This window comes from Herpailurus yagouaroundi, unplaced genomic scaffold (assembly GCF_014898765.1).
Source record: "Herpailurus yagouaroundi ecotype Mexico unplaced genomic scaffold, PumYag 217, whole genome shotgun sequence".
Lineage (NCBI taxonomy): Eukaryota > Metazoa > Chordata > Mammalia > Carnivora > Felidae > Herpailurus > Herpailurus yagouaroundi.
The window spans coordinates 6,622,598-6,640,524 of record NW_024412448.1 but is presented as its reverse complement, the minus strand read 5'-3'; the positions used below and the strand labels follow the sequence as shown (position 1 = coordinate 6,640,524).

At 49.1% G+C, this 17,927-nt stretch overlaps 1 protein-coding gene across 7 annotated transcripts in view; it reads left to right on the top strand.

Annotated features, from left to right (window-relative positions):
- The window catches only part of QTGAL (queuosine-tRNA galactosyltransferase), a 100,954-nt gene that overhangs the window by 8,950 nt on the left and 74,077 nt on the right, over nt 1-17,927 (top strand). For 4 of the 7 annotated variants that reach the window (XM_040456757.1, XM_040456755.1, XM_040456758.1 and 1 more), the window contains exon 4: nt 9,398-9,462. The exons of 1 other annotated variant lie outside the window; for it this stretch is intronic. In XM_040456757.1, the coding sequence (XP_040312691.1) occupies nt 9,398-9,462 (65 nt within the window). Of the gene's footprint in view, nt 1-2,567; nt 3,166-5,235; nt 5,360-5,608; nt 5,834-9,397; nt 9,463-17,927 lie in introns of those variants that run through there. 2 more of the 7 variants (XM_040456760.1, XM_040456763.1) reach the window with 2 other exon arrangements.

Here is a 17,927-nt window from a genome sequence, read left to right as displayed (position 1 = left end):
TTTTTTTTTTTTTTTAATGGATTTGAAGTACTCCCTGGAATCCCTTGGGTCAGTCTTTTTAGCCTGAAGAATTTCCTTTAGTATTGTTTATAAGGCAGATGTCTTAATTCTCCTTGATTTTTGAAAGATAAGTTTTCCGGAATAGGATTCTTGGTTAACAGCTTTTCTTTTTGAGTACTTTGAGTATGTTACCCCCTGCCTTGTGCCTTGACTGCCCTGAGAAGCCACTTGAGACCCGACCCCTACCCCCTCTACCAGGTGTCTTTCACCACAGTGCAAGGGTGGGTTTCTCCACACTCTGTTGCAAATGGAGCAGGGGCAGGAGCCCCTTCCCCACAAGCCAGGGCAAGGGCGTTGGGGACCCTAATATTCTTGGTGATACCACAACCAAGGTAGATACTGCCCCTGTCCCAGGTTGGAAGCTGGGGGTGGGGGGAGAAGGAGCCCTGCTTCTCCACTGTTGGGGACTCAGCCACAGCAACAGGAGCCTGCAGTCAGGGTGACGAATGCCGATGTCCTGCGGCCCCCAGGATTTCTGTATGTTAGCAAGGGGAAGGGGAACCTGAGTGTCTGTCTAGGTGGGGTTTCCTCTTTGGGGAGGGAGGGGTGGAGCAGGTCTTGGTTCAAGTACCACAGACCCTCACTGTTCTTACTGAGTCTCGGTCATCTTCTTCAGTAAATATTTCTTCAATTCCCACACCAGAGACTGAATGGCAGTTGGTTCCGCGTGATGTTCACAGGCTTCTATTTAGGCAATCCATGGGGCTCTGCATGCTGTCATGCCCGGAGCCGGACTCCAATCAAAATTCTTGGTTCTATTTTATCTTCTGTTGGCTTAGTAGCTATAATTTAGTTTTGCTGTTTTAGGGGTTGATTTAGGGTTTTAGTATACATCTTCAGTTTACCAAGATCAGCTTTTCAGGGGCGCCTGGGTGGCGCAGTCGGTTAAGCGTCCGACTTCAGCCAGGTCACGATCTCGCAGTCCGTGAGTTTGAGCCCCGCGTCGGGCTCTGGGCTGATGGCTCAGAGCCTGGAGCCTGTTTCCGATTCTGTGTCTCCCTCTCTCTCTGCCCCTCCCCCGTTCATGCTCTGTTTTTCTCTTTCCCAAAAAAAAAAAAAAGTTGAAAAAAAAAAATTTAAAAAAAAAAAAAAGATCAGCTTTTCAAAGGTCCATCTACACGTGTAACATAAGAACCTTACAACAGTATTCACACGTTTCTCCTCTGCTCTTTATGCTACCTTGTCCTGCGTTTTACTTTGCCTGTATCGTAAACCGCACAGGACACTGGCGTTAACTGTGATGAGACATACGTAATAAGAAAGAATCGCGTTTTCACCCATACAGTCACTATTTGCGCTGCTCATTCGCTTCCAGATCCACATTTCCGTTTGCTGTCACTTTCCTTCTGCCCGAAAGACTACACTTCTTGCAGTGGCGGCCTGCTGGTGATGATTTCCTTACCATTTGTGTGTCCTCGTCTGGCACTTGTGCGGGGGCTGGTGGACCCTGTGATGAGGACATCTCATCACAAGACGCAGGACCTTTCCTTTAGTCCTTGTGTGCTGCCCCCAGCTCACCTCCCATACAGGTGAGCTTGCCCTCAGGTAACCATTCTGTACGGCTTCTGTCTGCTTCCTCCCTCTCTTGCCTTGCTCCCTTCTTTCTACCTTTCCGTCTTCCTTTGTCCCATGCAATTGCTTCCCCTTTGCAGAGTAGATGGGGAGAAGGGAAGGGGAAGGCCTGAGACTGCTGATCTTGTGCATTAGTGGGAACAGCCTCTCCTCGCCCTGCTGGTGCCTCCTGAGCCTGCTGTTCTTTGGCTTCGTGGTGATGAGGGAGGGATGGCCAGTCAGCTCACCCAAGCGGTCAGCTTCGCCTGAACAGAAGAACCCAGAAGTTCTTCCTAACCAAGTCCCTGGACTGTGGTATTTGGGTTTCCTCCCCTGCCAGGGTACAGCCTCCTTCTGTCTCCTGTAGAGGAAGGAGTCTTACAATTTTCTTTTGTTTCTAAGGCACTTCTAGTGCTGGGATTAGGTGGGTGGGGTAGACTACCAGTTTGTTGGTGCACTATCTTATCCAACTTAGTTTTTCACGATATCTCTGATTTTCCATTTAGGCGATCTAATCCTGAATAAATGTTATTCTTTCGTTTTGTTGTTCTAATTTATACTTCACTGTTCATATTTTTCTCTTGGGATAAGAAGTCAGGAAGAACAATGTGCGGCCACATTACTGAATCCTTGTATTGTTCCTGACTTGGTGGGAGTGTTAGTGTTTCCGTGTTAAGTATCATATTTATTGTTGCTTTCTGACAGATACCTTTCTCAAGTTAACTTGTGATTCCTAACTTAGTAAGCGTTCAGAAAATGAGGGATCAGTATAGAATTTTATTAAATGCCTCTTAGGTATCTGTTAAGGTGATTGCTTTTTTTTTTCTCCTAACATATTTAGTACAATGTGTTAGTATTTCTCTTAATAATGAACAGTACCAGAACAAACCTGCAATGACATGATACTGTTTTTATACAATATAGTTATTATTCAGGTTTCTTTAGGATTTTTGCATCTGTAGACATACAGAAAATTGGTCTGTAGCTTTTTGGTGCTTGTTTGGTGACTGGCTTAGGGATAAGAGCAGAAGTCCTTGGACTTGCTGGTAGAGCATTTGTGCAAGCAGTAATCATATATAGCACAACAACCTTTGTCTCAGCCTTCCATATGAACTAGCCCTCCAGCCTGAATGTACATGACAGAAAAAAAGCATTTATTCATTCTCACAAATGTCTGCTTTGAGGAATAACACATTTTTTTTTTAATACTAGCATTGATAAAAAGAAATTCAGGCATACAGAAAGGTCTACAGTGAAACCTAGAAGCCCCACACCCTGGAAGCCACCAGTGTTTTTTGGGTCTTATTTGATTTGTTTGACTCACACAGTGTGGGTCAGTGCTCACCGTGAAAGAGGAAATGTTTAGCTGCTGAAGTGCTCCTCACCACACTTCCTGTGTTCCCCCCTCAGGGAGTTTGTTTGTTATAATATAGTCATATTTTCAGGGTGTGTAATCTTCACATTCTGTTGTATAGCTTTTTATTTTACGTGCTTTAATAATAAGTTGATGCCGACACTTTAGAGCTTGTAAAGACAGCACTTGCAGTATAACAGGTGAGTGACTATCATTCACTGCAGACCTTGTGCTGGCTCAGACTCAGACCTGGGTGCCTCTGCGGCCGACTCCATGCCGGGCCCTGGGGGCTCCCAAGTGTTAGGGTCGGTGGAGCCTGTAAAAACATTTTGTCTTGTTCTCTTCTGCTTTCTACACATGCCATTGTTTGGTTTCCTTCCTTCTCTTTTTCTTTTATTTAATTTTTGTCTTATAAGTGTTATTTAGTGTTGCTAGAGTACTCCTTAAAGTAAATTTTCCATATCTGGTGTGTAGATGGTAAAATGTTTAGAGTTTTTACATGTCTGAAAATGTCTTCATTTTGTACTTAGGCTCAACTGACAGTTTGGCTGGGTATAAAATTCTACATACAAAATAATTTCCCTTAGAATTTTGAAGGATTGCCTCATTATCTTCTGGTGTCCTCTGGTTTTGATCAGAAATCTTATGACGGTCTGACTCTTTAAAGGTATCTTTTCTGAAAGTTTTTAAGATTTTGTCTTTACGTTTTGAGTTTGAAATTTATAATGCTGGGTCAAAGTATCATTGCTTTTCATTCACCCTCTGTTTTTATACTGAGTGATTAGCTTTACATTCTTAGCTTTAATTGTAATATATTGGGCTTCCTTTAGCTTCACTTTAAAGTTTTTGTGTAAGACTTGAAAATAGCATGTCTGCATACACTGCTGGGTTGGAAGAGGAGGTCCAGATGATGAGGCTGGAGCTGGAGGACAGGCCCCTGCAGGTTTTAGGAGTGTGTCCTTCTTTAAATAGTGGGCCTTAGCTTTGGTTACATGTGAGAAGCACCTGCGGAGTTTTGGGAGCCCTGATGCCTGAGTCCTATCCTAAGATCTTCTCAAGTGATTGGTTTGGGTGCAGCCTCTGCACTGGGATTGTGGACACTTGTGGACACTTCCTGAGAGAGGCTGGGGTGAATCCACAGTTGAGAATTAACCTCAGGAGTAGTGTGGCACCAGCCCCTCTCCCTCATGGGCGGTCCTCAGGGAACCTTGCAGCTCTCCTCATATTTCAGGGGTGGGCAGGGTGAAAGTTTGGGATCCCTCTGGATCCCCTCCTGTAGGGCCAGAGCAGTGTTGGCTCTGTTACTAGTTCTGTTCAGACTGGCATGTGACTTTCCTTTCAGGGTGGACAGGTAGTCAGGGTACAGGGTAGGGTTTGTGTTTCAGCGTGGCAAGGTGTGAGCAGGAGAGGTGTGAGTGGGAGGAACGTCCACTCTTCCCAGATGCTTCTTGCCCTCAAAGCCCCTTCCTGTTTCCTGTCCTGTTTCCTCTCTGCTCAGTCTGCCAGTTTTGGTGGTCAGGAGGCTGCCCTGGTCTCATTCCTGACCCTCACGTGTGTGCCCCTGGCATGACCTCACAGAGCTCTCCTGGTCTTCTGGGGCAGGTGCACTGATCCTTGCTGGACTTGCTGGTTTACTCCAAGTTCACAGAGGGGCCCTGAACCCAAGCTGTCTCCCCCAGAGCTCACAGGGTCCACCCTCGAACAGGGCTAACCTCTCTGAACACTGGCTCTCTGCAAAACAGTGTGCTGCTTCAACGCATAGCCTCCGAATCCCCTTGCCTTCCCCTTCTGCAGCGTCCTGCCAGCACTGTGTTTTTGTCTTTGTGTTTCGGGGCCAAGGAGAGGGTGGATGTTCACAGAGGTGAGTTAAGAAGTTGAGTTCACAGAATGAAACAGATACTTCTCTCCCAGAAAGTGCCCCTGACTGCACCACATCCCTCACAAACAGCATCCTATACCCTACTTAGGAGAGCAGGAAAGTGTAAACATTTTAGAAAAAATTTAAAACCACAAATGGTCATTAAAATTGGTCACTTAAAAGAAAGCTTTTTCTCCTGCTATTTTATAAAGTTCATATTGAAAGACCAGTCTTTGGCACTGCCTCTAGGTGGCCCTGCCTTCTGGGGCAGAAGACTGGGCAGGAGGCAGCCAGGTGCCCCCCCCCACCCCCACATACTCCTTCACCTCTCTGTGCCTCAGTTTCCTTTGCAGGCAGCAGGTGCCTGTCCCATTGTTGAGAAGACATAGGTGCTAGAGGAGTGTTAGGACCTGCCCCATTCTTTTTTTTTTTTTTTTTTTTTTTTTTTTTGGCTCTTTTCAGTTTATTACACGAAGGAGTTACACTAGTCCAAGTTAAAAGCAGACCCCAAATGGTTACATTATACAAGCTGTGAGGTTTTTATTTTTTTATTTTATTTTTTTTAATTTTTTTAACGTTTATTTATTTTTGAGACAGAGAGAGACAGAGCATGAACGGGGGAGGGGCAGAGAGAGAGGGAGACACAGAATCAGAAGCAGGCTCCAGGCTCTGAGCCATCAGCCCAGAGCCCGACGCAGGGCTCGAACTCACGGACCGCAAGATCGTGACCTGAGCTGAAGTCAGATGCCCAACTGACTGAGCCACCCAGGCGCCCCAGCTGTGAGGTTTTTAAACTTGTGACAAGGGACAGAAGGGAACTTCTACTCATTGCAAGGAAATCCTCACTTAAGCTTCAGTGAGCCAAAAGCACTTAAAACCCATGAACTTTCAGCTGGTCGTCCTTAGCCAGTCCAATCTCTACAAGGAACTGGCATATGTTCTTGCACCGGTCACCCTGTAGCTGAATTACTTCTCCATGTTCTGGATGCTCAATTACAGTACCACTGCAGGTAAATTTCTTCTTAAACACCTTCGCTAGTTTCTTTTTTACCGTAATCATCAGCGCTCCCTTGGGAAGTAGGAAGGGCCTTCCTGCCGTTTCTCTGTTGAATTCTTACACGGATATAATCCTCGTGCCAGCAGGAAGCAGATCATCACCCTTACTTGCATCAGCAGAGGGGTCGAAAGAGTGGAGGTTCTGGATAGCATACATAAAATACGATTCCTTTTCCTCTGCGGAAAGGGCCTGCAGAAGGTGGCAGTGGGAGAAGGCGGGCAGGGGGGACGGAGTGTCGGGAAGCGAGGGGGCTCAAGGGGGAGGCTGCTGAGTTCTCAGTGGGGCTCAGTGACTGGGACCAGGACCTGCCCCATTCTTGTCATCCTGATCTTCCCCATGATCTCATGCCTCCAGAAGACGTTCTGGTTTTTTCCCCAAATGATTTCTTATTCGCATTGTCTCCAGTTTGTTTGAGATAGAAAACTAAAAAATCAGTTACTGTAGAACATCTGTTTCAACTTGCATCTGAAATGTGTGTAAACGAATTGTGGATTTTGAAACTAGTCTGAACATCCTTGTCAAATCGTCTTTTATTAAGATGTTTTGTATCTTCCGTAGTTGATAAAATAAGCTGAAGGCATTTTGGTGGCTGGTGTGATTGCTTCTCTGACCTCCATCTTAGAAACAAGTTTTGTTTTTCATAAAATATTTCCACAGATTAGATATAACTTGAGTCATGTCACATTTGTATGTATTTTGTCAATTAAGAAAAATCAGTTGTAATAGTGTGAAGAAATGGAGGCAACCTGCTGTCATTTTGGAGACAGGCAAGGCAGAGTCATGGGGGCCCGTAACACACGAGTGTGGGATGGAGTTAATTTGATTAGATCTGAAAGGGCAGATTTTCCTATAATGGTATTTTCTTAAGCAGGAAAAGTTACATGGACTATTGGAGAGCATAAATCCAAAGTGTTTCTTTTTTCAGGAGTGCGGAGTTATTTAAATTGGATTAAGATTCACTTATTGTTTCATATCATAACAGAGCAAAACATTTCTTAACAATGCGGTCACTTACTCAAATGAAAGTACAGCACAGTTCCGCCCTCCCCAAGAGTGAGGACACCAATCCCGCCAGGGCTGCGTTTTTTTCCTGCTGTGACCATGACAACCAGCTGCGTCCCTTTGTGACAGCCCCCCAGACAGCAGGCCCTGGCACAAACATTTGACTTTCTTCAAGGCAGTAATATTAAAGCAAATTCCTTGTCTTTGCCAAACATAGGACTCATTGTGAGGAACTTCCAGCTTCCTTAGTGAGACATTTTCCTCCATTATCCAAATTCTGGGGTTTGATTTGTACCCCTTCTGAAACCTGACTCTACTGAGCAGCTTTTTAAACAGAACTCCTGCTAGTTTAAATGTGATTGTGTCTCTTCCCATTTTCATCTTCTTCATACGGCTCTTGGGTTTCGACCGCGTGAGACCTTTCCCTGGGTTTGCTGTGCTTGGCGGTGATGATGGCGCTTTCTGCAGCTGCCGGTGCGGCTGCCAGGGCCCCCCCTTGTGCCCTTCTTCTCTGCTTATTACACCTGTGGCTCTTTGAGATCTGGGACCGGTCTGCCAACCGGTTGGCATTGGCTAAGCTCTAGGATTCATGCTAAGATTGAGCTGCCACCTTGCGTGGAAACAGCCTGCACCAGGGCACCGGTGCAGGGAGACTTCCCGGAGCTGGAATTTGCTCAAACCCCCCACTGAGCAGCTGCCTTCTCCCCCCCCTCGGAGAGGCGCTGTCCTCAGCACAGAAAACCCAGAGCTCTGATGTGGCCTGAGGCAAGTGCGCTGCTGTGTCCCTGGCGCCAAGGAACCTGGTCAGGTCGCCTGAGCCTGATTATTGGAGGGATTTATTGTTTTGCCTCTGCACACATCTCTTTCACTTCGTGTGACTTTCCTCCGTGGCACCAAATCTGTAACCGGATGGTTAACTCGACTCAGGTGTTGGCAGCCTCTTTTCTGTGGAGCGTGTATCTGTGCCCCTTCGGCCCCTTCGGCCCCTTCGGCCCCTCTAAATCCTCCCATAACCTGCCCTGCCCTCCGTCCGGACTCAGCTGTCTCAGCTCAATTTGCTGACGCTCCTTACTGGCCAGGCCTGCCTTCCCACCTGCCGCGGACAGCCCGGTGCTCCCCACACCGTGGCAGGCTGTGGCTGCTGCTTTTTCTCCTGGTGCTACCCCAGCACGGCTCAGTGGGCACACAGCCACTTTTTCCAACCCAGTTGTAAGTCGTAATCACTTTGAAGCCAAAGACTTTTTAAAACATCTATTAAAACATAACATCCGGGACAGCTGCGAGGCTCAGTCGGTTCAGCATCTGTCTTCAGCTCAGGTTATGATCTCACAGTTCGTGGGTTCACATCAAGCTCTGTGACAGCGTGGAGCCTGCCTGGGATTCTCTCTCTCTGTCCCTACCCACCCCTCCTCAAAAATAAAATAAACACTATAAAAAAAAAAAAAAAAAGAGGGGGCGCCTGAGTGGCTCAGTTAGTTTAGCGTCCGACTTTAGCTCGGGTCATGGTCTTGTGGTCTGTGAGTTCAAGCCCCACGTGGGGCTCTGTGCCGACAGCTCAGAGCCCGGAGCCTGTTTCAGATTCTGTGCCTCCCCCTCTATCTCTGTCACTCCCCTGCTCATGCTCTGTCTCTCTCTCTCTCTCAAAAACAAGCTTAAAAAAACAAAACAAAACATAACATCCGTAAGAAAAGTGCACTTATCGTAATTGTCCAGTTGTTAATTTTCACAAACTGCCAGCACCATGTCACTGGCACCCGGAGGAGGAGCCAACATCACCCACCCTCAGAGACCCCCATGTCCCTTCTGGTTCTGCCCTCTTCCCAAGGTGACCTCCCGATTCTGGATGAATTTGCCATCCTCGTGCGCTGTGTGAACATCACCCGCGTACATGGGCAGCCCAGGGATGTCCGTTCTCAGCGTGGTGTGCTCTCAGCTTTTCCGTTCTACGTCGGGGATCTGAGGACAGTCACACCTTGTGAACATGGGGTCTGCACCTCGCAGGGGGGCCCCTAGGTGTGTGCATGTGCAGACATAGTGAACGCTGGCAGTGACTGGAACCACCACTGAGAGATACATTCAGCTAAGTACTGATAAAGCATCCCGTTCGGCGAGTGCTTAACGGCCAATCACACGCGTGTCACTGCTTCGCATCTACACAGACATTTCCATTCAGTGACGTTTTGATTTTTTTGAAAATATTCCCCAGGGTTAGCTTCGTTATACTCTGAATGGTTGCTGAATTTGTTTTCCTCCAGGGAGCAGTCCCTCCTTAACACACTGGGTCTGGGTGGGCTCTTTGCGTCCCAACGTAACACTGACTGTGTCTCCATCCCTAAAGATGGGACACGGTTTTCCCTTCCCTTCCTTCTCACTCCGTCTAAAGCCAACTGGATTTTACCTGCTGGGGTACCATGTTTTGAGCTTCCTAGTAGTATGTGTTACTCTAAGTTCAGGAAAGAAAATACCATCAGAAATTGAATTATAAAAGACCTTTTCTTTTTCTTTTGTAAAACAGTCGGATATTCTAAAAACCAAGCAATAGCACAGAGCTCGGGGTCTTACCTTTGCTTTTTGGATTCGGTAAGTAACTCTTTGTTTTACTTAAAATGTGTATATATGTAGTGGTTGAATAATTAAATGACCTTACATTTTAGTGTGGTTCTTGAAAATCGTTATTCTAATATATAATGATCAGACTTAAAAGTTAAGGTTCATGGGCTCTCGCCGTTAAATTGCAAGAGCACATAATGAGTTAATTAATTTTTGATAAATAGGATGGCATAAAAATACAGAATTGCATAGCAGAGAACCACATAAATAAAACTGAAGATAAACTGGGACAATGTGGATAAGCACTTAAAGGATGAACAGCCTTAGGGAGACAGAGGTCACACAAGTTGTAAGGAGGAAAGGTTCATCAGGAAGGAGGGGAGCAGTCAGACTGCAGCTGAACTCTCACAACCTTTTTATCACTTGTGACCAAGGAAACACAAGTGACATTCGTGAGATACGAGCTTTTTTTTTAATTTTTTTTTTTAATTTTTTTTTTTTCAACGTTTATTTATTTTTGGGACAGAGAGAGACAGAGCATGAACGGGGGAGGGGCAGAGAGAGAGGGAGACAGAGAATCGGAAACAGGCTCCAGGCTCTGAGCCATCAGCCCAGAGCCTGACGCGGGGCTCGAACTCACGGACCGCGAGATCGTGACCTGGCTGAAGTCGGACGCTCAACCGACTGCGCCACCCAGGCGCCCCGAGATACGAGCTTTAAAAACCAAGTTAACAGGGTTTTCTGAGGTGCGTATACTCAGTATTTGCAAAGTGTGAACTGGGGGCGTCGGCAGCATAACTTTGCATTTTGTATCAAGAACTTAAAAAATGCTCATGCCCTCCACTCCTAGATTTCACTTGTAGGGATCTCAGAAATTCTGAAAATGATTTGTGTGCAATCTGTACATGGGCATTACTACGTTAAAAAGTATTTTCAGTAACATGACAAATGATTACAATAGGCGAAGCATCACTGCACAGTGTGTATTTCAACCATGGATTTTCTCTTTAATTAGCTTATTTTTTATAAATTTTTTTTTTTTTATTTGAGAGAGAGAGAGAGAGAGAGAGAACGAGAGAGCATACATGTAAGCAGGGGAGGGGCAGAGAAGGGGAGAAAATCCCAAGCAGGCTCCAGACTGTCAGCGCAGAGCCCGATGCGGGGCTCGATCCCACAAACGGTGAGATCATGACCTGAGCCAAGATCACAAGTCGGACGCTCAACTGACTGAGCCACCCAGACGCCCCTCTCTTTAATTACCTGAAAACCCACCTTTAGAGTGTTTGTCTGCATGCAGTCTCCCCTTGGGCCCCTCTGGGTCTCGGGACACAGGGTACCCACCTCCTCTGGGCATTCCTTAGGGGGTTCTGTTGAGCAAGGTCAGCTGTGTGTCGGAATTTCTGCTCGTGCTAATTAATCCACCTATGAACCTACTTTTCTTCTCATACTGGCTCAGCCTTTCCCTTGATTACCAGGAACACGGGGTGGGAGTGGGGTGGGGGGAGGTTTGGGAAGAAGTTTGCCTGACGGACAGCCCTGCTCTCGAAGACAAGCCCCAGGGCTGTGGTTCCTTTTTCTTAGACTAAAACTCCCTTTCATTCCATCATCTCCTTCCAGACCCTGCCCTGGGACCTGTTTTCACTCTCAGATGGTCTGTCCAACATTTTCCTAAACAAAGACAGTTTCCACTGAAGACAGTCACGCCCACCATGGTCCACAGTGAGCTTCTTAGGGCCTTTGAGTGAAGGGAGGTGGTGATTTTCTTGTTCTCCTTTAGGGCTGCTCTTTATGAAATACTGGACAGTGACAGCGCGTTCTCTTGAATGGCCATGGATGCGTTGCTGTGTATGTGTTCCAGAATCACTGGCAGGATTCTGGAAGCTCTCTCGGTGTGCAGGCTCCACATGGACAAGGCCAGCAGGACTCGGGAGAAGGAGACTGGAGGGCTGAAGATGCCCTCTCCTCTCTGATATCCTGTGCAGCTTTCTCTCTGTTCACTGGAGAGTAGGAAAGAAAACGTGGGAAGGCCAAGTTGGGCAAGGTGGAGCCCAATTTAGAACAGTGAGGACTGCAGACCAGGGAGGCACTGAATAAACATGCTGATGGAGGCCAGCCTAGCCACCACTGAGCTGGCAGAGGGCAGGGCAGAGAACCAGGTCCCTGAAAGTGCCCTTCCGCGGTGGGCAGGAAGAGGAAGAGCAAGTTGGACGTCTGGCCCCATCACTCCCAGAAACTGTAGGGAGGGAGGCAGGCAAGGGCTCAGAGCCACAAGGTCCCTGCTTCCAGGAGCAGGAAGCCCCCAGATTGGGCATCACGATGTCTCCGTTCTGGGCGTGGGCGTCTGAAAAGATGGTGATGCTGAAGTCTCACCAAGAAGACTTGCCCTGACTCCAGAGATTTGACTTGTTCTCAGGGTTTAGTTGGAAGAAATCAGGGCAGTAAATTTCGGTGAGCTTTGCGGTGGAATTTGCATGACCACCTTGCTGTCCTAGCCAAGGGCCTGGAGGCACAGAAGGGCCCCACAGTTCCTGGCTGAGGGTGGAGTAAGATTAGCAAACAAAAAGTCTGGCTTTTAAAGAAGGTAGCCTTAGGCACATATTGTGCATCAGGCCTGGGGCCTGAGTCCCTGGAGGTCTGTGGAAAAGAGGGCTTGTAACAGGGTTTCGGGGGGGGGGGGGGGCCGGCGCGTCCTCCCCAGGGGTACCCCGCCACTTTCCGCCACCGCAGAGAACCTGTCTGCGCCTGCTTCCCTGGGGACCCCGGCAGTGGTTAGCCACCAAGGAACAGTCTGTCCTGGATGGCCACAGCCCCCAGCAGGGGCTGCAGGCCCGAGGGGATGGCTCAGGGGATGCCCTGTCTTCCAGGAGGTGTGTTGGTGTCCTTAGTAAAGGACAGAGACAGGCCGTGCACCTGTGCTGCCCTCCGGTGTGGGGATGTGCCTTTGACTGCTGCCCCTGGCGCCTTTTCTCTGTGCACCTTGGTTTTATTTGTTTAGTTTCTGATCTTGTTGGGTTTGCTTCGTTTCTAATGCTCATTACATTTCAGCCTTTCTTTTCACTTTTCTCATGTAAGGTTTAAGACGATTCATTTTCTTGTGGTGACCGTGGTGGGTGCCCCTCAGTCCTGAATAGCATGGTACACTTTTTAGCTTCCGTTGTGATTTCTTCTCCTTTTTAAGTGTAGACCTCAGGATTTCAGGAGCAGAGAGCTGAGTCAGTCACGAGCCTTGTTCAGGACACGCTCTCACCATGTGTCGTGCGTGTGTGGTCTGGTCGCTGTGTCTTGACTGTGTCGCCTAGAGCTAGAGCCGGCTTGCGCTCTGGCCCTACCCCTGCGGAGCTCTGGTATTTATACCAATCTGGAAAAGTTCGTTAAAAATTTCAGTTGTTTTCATGCGAGGAGTATCAGGCCGTGATATTTTAAAACTTAACGTTGTTGAGATGTATCCATACTGTTGTTGCCAATCTTTATAGTTCATTCAGGTTTTAAAAATTGAGGTGAAATTTATATACTGTGAAATGCAGGATTTCAATGTGAAAATTGTGTACAAGGTGAACAATTTGGTGAGTTTTGACAACTGTGTACCCCTAACACCCCAGTCAAAATACAAAATGTTTCCACCACCCAGAATGTGGGCCAGAGAGCACTGCGTGGGGCTCGAATCTGCAGGAAGAATCACACAGCGTGCTCCCTCGTGTGTAGCTTTTCGCTCGGCGTAACGGTTCTCCGTGGCATTTTGTATGTCGGCAGCTTATCTTTTTATTGTCTGTTGTGTGGACGTGCCACAATTCGTTTTTATGCTGTACTGTTTACTGACATTTGGGCAGTTTCCTATCTGGGTTATTTTAGCGAAAGCACCGTGAACATTCGCATCCAAGCCTTTTTGTGGACTGCGTCTCCACCGCGCCTGGGAACATACCAAGGGGTGGAGTTGACAAGTCACAGGGTGACACTTGCTTCGCCTTCAGAGAACCTGCCGAGCCCAGAGGCTGCCCTGCGCCCGCGTGGCGGCTCTCCACCTTGTGGTGCCGCGGACGCTGTCGGCCTCAGTGCCAACCATTCAGCAGACGTGCCGTGCGTCTCGTGGCCGCTGCAGTTAGCGCTTTCCTGCTGCCGATGATGTCGAGCACCTCTTCTTGGGTTTATCGGCCGTTCATTTCTTTTGTGAAATGTCTCCAAATCTCTTGCCTTTTTTTTTTTTTTTAATGGGCCATTCATCTTGTTACTAGTTACGAAAGTTCTATATTTTGGATGCAAGTCCTTTGTCAGATTCCTGTACTGTAAATATTTTCTCCCCACTGTCACTTGCCTTCATATTTAATGGTGTCTTTTGATGAGCAGAACTTCTAAATTTTATTGAACTTCGGTTTAGAGGTTTTTTTTTCTTTTATACTTATTTTTTTTCTAAGAAATCTCTGCTTGCCCCAGAGGAGAAACTATTGTCATATTTTTTTCTAGTAGCTTATGGTTTTTACTTTTATATTCAGATCATTGTCTATCTCATACTAATTTCTGTGTGCAGCAGGACTCAAGGCTAGTTGGTGTTTACGTGGGGACTCGGTCACAGCACACTTCGTAGAAGACACTGCCTTTTCTCCGTGGAGTTGCCCCAGTGCTCCTGCCGAAAGGCAGTCGGCACACCAGTGCGGGTTCATTTCAGCCCCTGTCCTGTCCTGTTTGTGTGCGGCCCGCACAGCACTGCACACACCGATGGAGTGCATGTGCCCATCCCCCGGGACGGCTGCTTCCAGCTGTGTCACAGTCTGTTGCGGGAGCGAGGGCGCCTCGTGCGGCCATCTGGGGGAGGGACGCAGCGCTGCCGTTGCGCGGCTGCCGCCCTCAGAGCCCTGGCTGTGGGTGGGTCCGCAGCCCCTCAACACTCAGTATTGTCAGTCTCTTGACTTTTGCTTGCGCCTCACTGTCTCGACCTGTGCCTCCTGATCGGGAATCGTGGCCAGAACAAGCTCGGTGGCTCCCTTTTCTTCGGACGTGAGCTTTTGTCTTCTTGCCCATTTTTCTGTTTCAAACGTAAAGAAAAGTCGCGAAGACAGTACGAGAGCTCTGGTTTGCGGCCAGCATTGTGCCTGTCACCCCGAGTACTTTGTTTCCTACAAAGAAGGACGTCTCCTCCAAGCAGAGCAGGGACACATACATGACATATGCCCCCACGCCTAGCCTGCTTGTGTGTCACCTGCTCAGAACCACACACCGCAGTTACGTGTCTGTTTCCTTCATCCCCTCAGTCTGGGACATTCCATAGCCTGTCCTTGATACTTTGGACAGTCCCAGGTACTTCTCTTGTAGACTGCCCCTTCAAACAGGTTGTCTGATTTCTTCATGCCAGTGTTAGGCCAGTGTCTTTGTCCAGAGCACCTTCTTGTTGCCCCCTCGGCGCGTGTGATTTTGATTTGCCCTGTTCCTGACCGTGCTGTGTCTGGTCATTTGGTGAAGGTGGCATCTGGACAGTGGGAGCTCTGGCAGGCCCTCATGAGCTCTCTCACGGATTGCCTCTTCAGCCAGCCTTTCTGTGGGCACGCCAGGGTCTGTGGGGGGGCGGGGTCCTTGGTCGGGAGAAGATGGTTGTGGTCTGCAGTGAAGGTAGGGCGCCGAGTGGAACTTGACCACAGGTGGTACATAAAAATGAAATGCTTTTGCACAAAGAGGGCTTCTAAGACCCCTTTGCTGGGTTGCATTTTGGCTCGTTGGCCGCTGGGACACAGTCTGGTGGCAGCTCCCAGGCTGCTGCTCGGATGGTCGTTCATTCATTCATGTGCCAGGTGGTACTGGGGACAAGGGGTATAGCAGTCAACGAATCAGACCAGAGCGAAAGCCAACGTCTCCACTGCGACATCAGGCCCTGGGGCCTTCTCGCCTCCTCCTGCCTCCACGGACCCTTGCGTACTGTCTCATGCACAAGCCAGGCCCATGTCCCCTCCAGCTTCTCAGCGAGGCCCAGGAGGAGCTCCACCCCCTGCCTGCACACAGGATGCCCTGCTCACAGCACTCGCCACCTTGCAGGCGCCTGCCACGGACATGGTGTGCCTTGGCCTGGGCCCTCACGGTTCAGGACACTCTGTAGAAGGGGCTTGTGTGCGCTGTGAGCTTGAGGGGCACTGTTTCCACTTACTTAGGTCTTTGTGTCTTTCCTGCAGGTTTGTGAAGTTTGTGCTGTGTTGGCGTTTTCTTTGAAGCAGCTGTAGAGAGATGGTGCAGTCTTGCTTTCTGCATTCACTTGCTCGTTGTCAGTATAAACAAATGTGATTCTTTTTATGTGTTGATCCTGCAGAACTCCCTTTTAGCTCTAGGTTTGGGGCTGCATTCCTGAGGATTTCCTAGGTAGACAGTCGTGCCATCTGCAAATAAGGACAGGCCATCTCCTGTCTCTGTGCCCCTCATCTCCGCTCTTGCCTCACTGCACCGAATAGACCCTGTGCTGTGCTGGGTGACAGCAGCGCCCTTGGCTTACCAGGATCCTGCGCAGAACCCGCTGAGCACTGTGGGCCACGTGCTGGCTGAGAGCTTTCCGCGTGAATAGGTGTTGGGGTTTGCCTCATGTTTTTTTCTGGGTCAGTTGCGATTTGTTGGTTTTTAAAATATGTGTGTTACTGAAGATTTGTAAGATTTTTTTCCATGGTTTTAGAATTTGGAATTTTTCTGATTTGGAAATTTTCTGATCGTTCCTGGAATTTGGTGAGCTCTTTCAAAGCATAGTCTCAAGGTTTTTTTCAAATAGATAAATTTTCCTATATTAGCTTCTAGTCTCCTCTTTTTCTATTTTGTTTTTCCCTTTTGGGTCTCTTGTGCTTGAATGTTGGGTCTTACAGTCTGCTCATCCCTTTGGGATTTCTATTTCCTTCTAATTTGGCATCTTACAGTTTGACCTTCCAGCTGTGAGCCATGACCACCCACTCCATCCTCGCCGTGGCTTTTAGGAGTGGGATCTTTTGCTTTCAGGTCCCGTCCCTGGCGTGCCCCTGTTTTGTCTGCTCCCCCAGCAGCTCCAGGGGCAGCCGCTTCTCTCTGCTTCCCAGGCCCTCTGAGATGGGTCCATGGCTTTTTGTTTGTTTGTTGCTTTCTGCCCCCTGGGAGGCTGGGCCGAACTGTCCCGGGGCCAAGGCGTCAGGTGTGTAGTCCTGGGGCCCAGCCCTTCCATTCACACACGGGTGGCCTCTGCTGGGCCCCACGGCAGGCCTGTGATCCAGGTGTCCTTGGTTTCTGGTCCTTTCTCTCCCAGCCTCCCCCTTTCCTCGGTCCTCCTGACAGATCAGGGGATCTTCCTGGTGCACTTGTGGCGAGTTCCTGGAGCATGGAGTTGAGCCTGGGGACCACTGGCTGCTCTCTCCTCGAGACCCTGCGTGACCGTGGCCTTTTGCTGCTCTCTGGGCGGCCAGCGTGTTCAGTGGAGGTGTTGGTGGTGCTGGCGGGGACAAGTGGCATGACACAGACCTTGGGCCTGCTCCCTTTAGCATGCTGGAATCTGCTTCCCACACTGCGGGAGCTCTCAGGTCATGCTATGGTCGTCAGAGGGCAACCCGGGGCCTTGCCCACCTCACCCAGAGTGGGGATCCACATCGAGGATGAGAGGCTTCCGTCAGGCCTGGCTCTGGCCTTCCATCAACACACTTGGATCCTCCAGAGTGGTCTCATTCATGGGGGTCATTCCCTGGACTGTCCCCACCCCTTCCTTCCATTCCTTCCACACAGGTAGCCCCACCTGTACCCACTGAGCAGACGTTTGTACCAAGCAAGTCTGTCGTCCCGTGAAACCTGCCTGTCTCAGAGATGTGAGGAAGGTGGCTGTGGGGGCTCCTGTGCCCATGCCCATGACACATCTCGGGCCTCCTGCATGACCCGGCCTTTCTCTGTGGTCCTGCTGCTGTTCAGAAAACCGCACGCCTCCTCCAGCAGGGCTGTGTGCTTAAGTTAGAAGCGGGGACGGTGGCTGTTACTGAGTTGGCCACGGCGGGATTGGTGTGCAGAGTAGTCCCTCCAAAATACAGTGCCACGTGCTTAAGGGGATCTTTGATTCGGTCTTTTCTGAGTGAGTTTCCCAAGAAAGAGAACAGAAGTGTTTGGACACCCACCTTGGTGCTGTCATAGTGCCCAGAGGGCACAGGGCTGTGTGGACAGAGCGTGGCCCTCACTGGAGTGCCCACAGGCCACCTGCCCAGGGCCCCCACGAAGGCCTCAGCGCACGGAGACTACGTGGGCCTCGGAGCCTCTTTCCCTACAAGCTGGAGGGCTGCTTTGCCTCCTGGACACATCGGAGCCCTCATATCCTGGGCAGTCTTGGACCCTCAAGTTGTTGGCTCTGTGCTTACCGTCTTTCACCTTTGAGTCCAAATGGGCGTGTGGAACCCAACAGGGCCCTGTGTCAGGTGGCCCCAGCATCTCCAGGGTTTGACACGCACAGTCTGGCTTTTGTCTGGCAGAGCGGGAGGTCCTGTGACTCATTTGTGAGTGCCAGAAAGTGATTTGAACCACTTCTGCCGTGA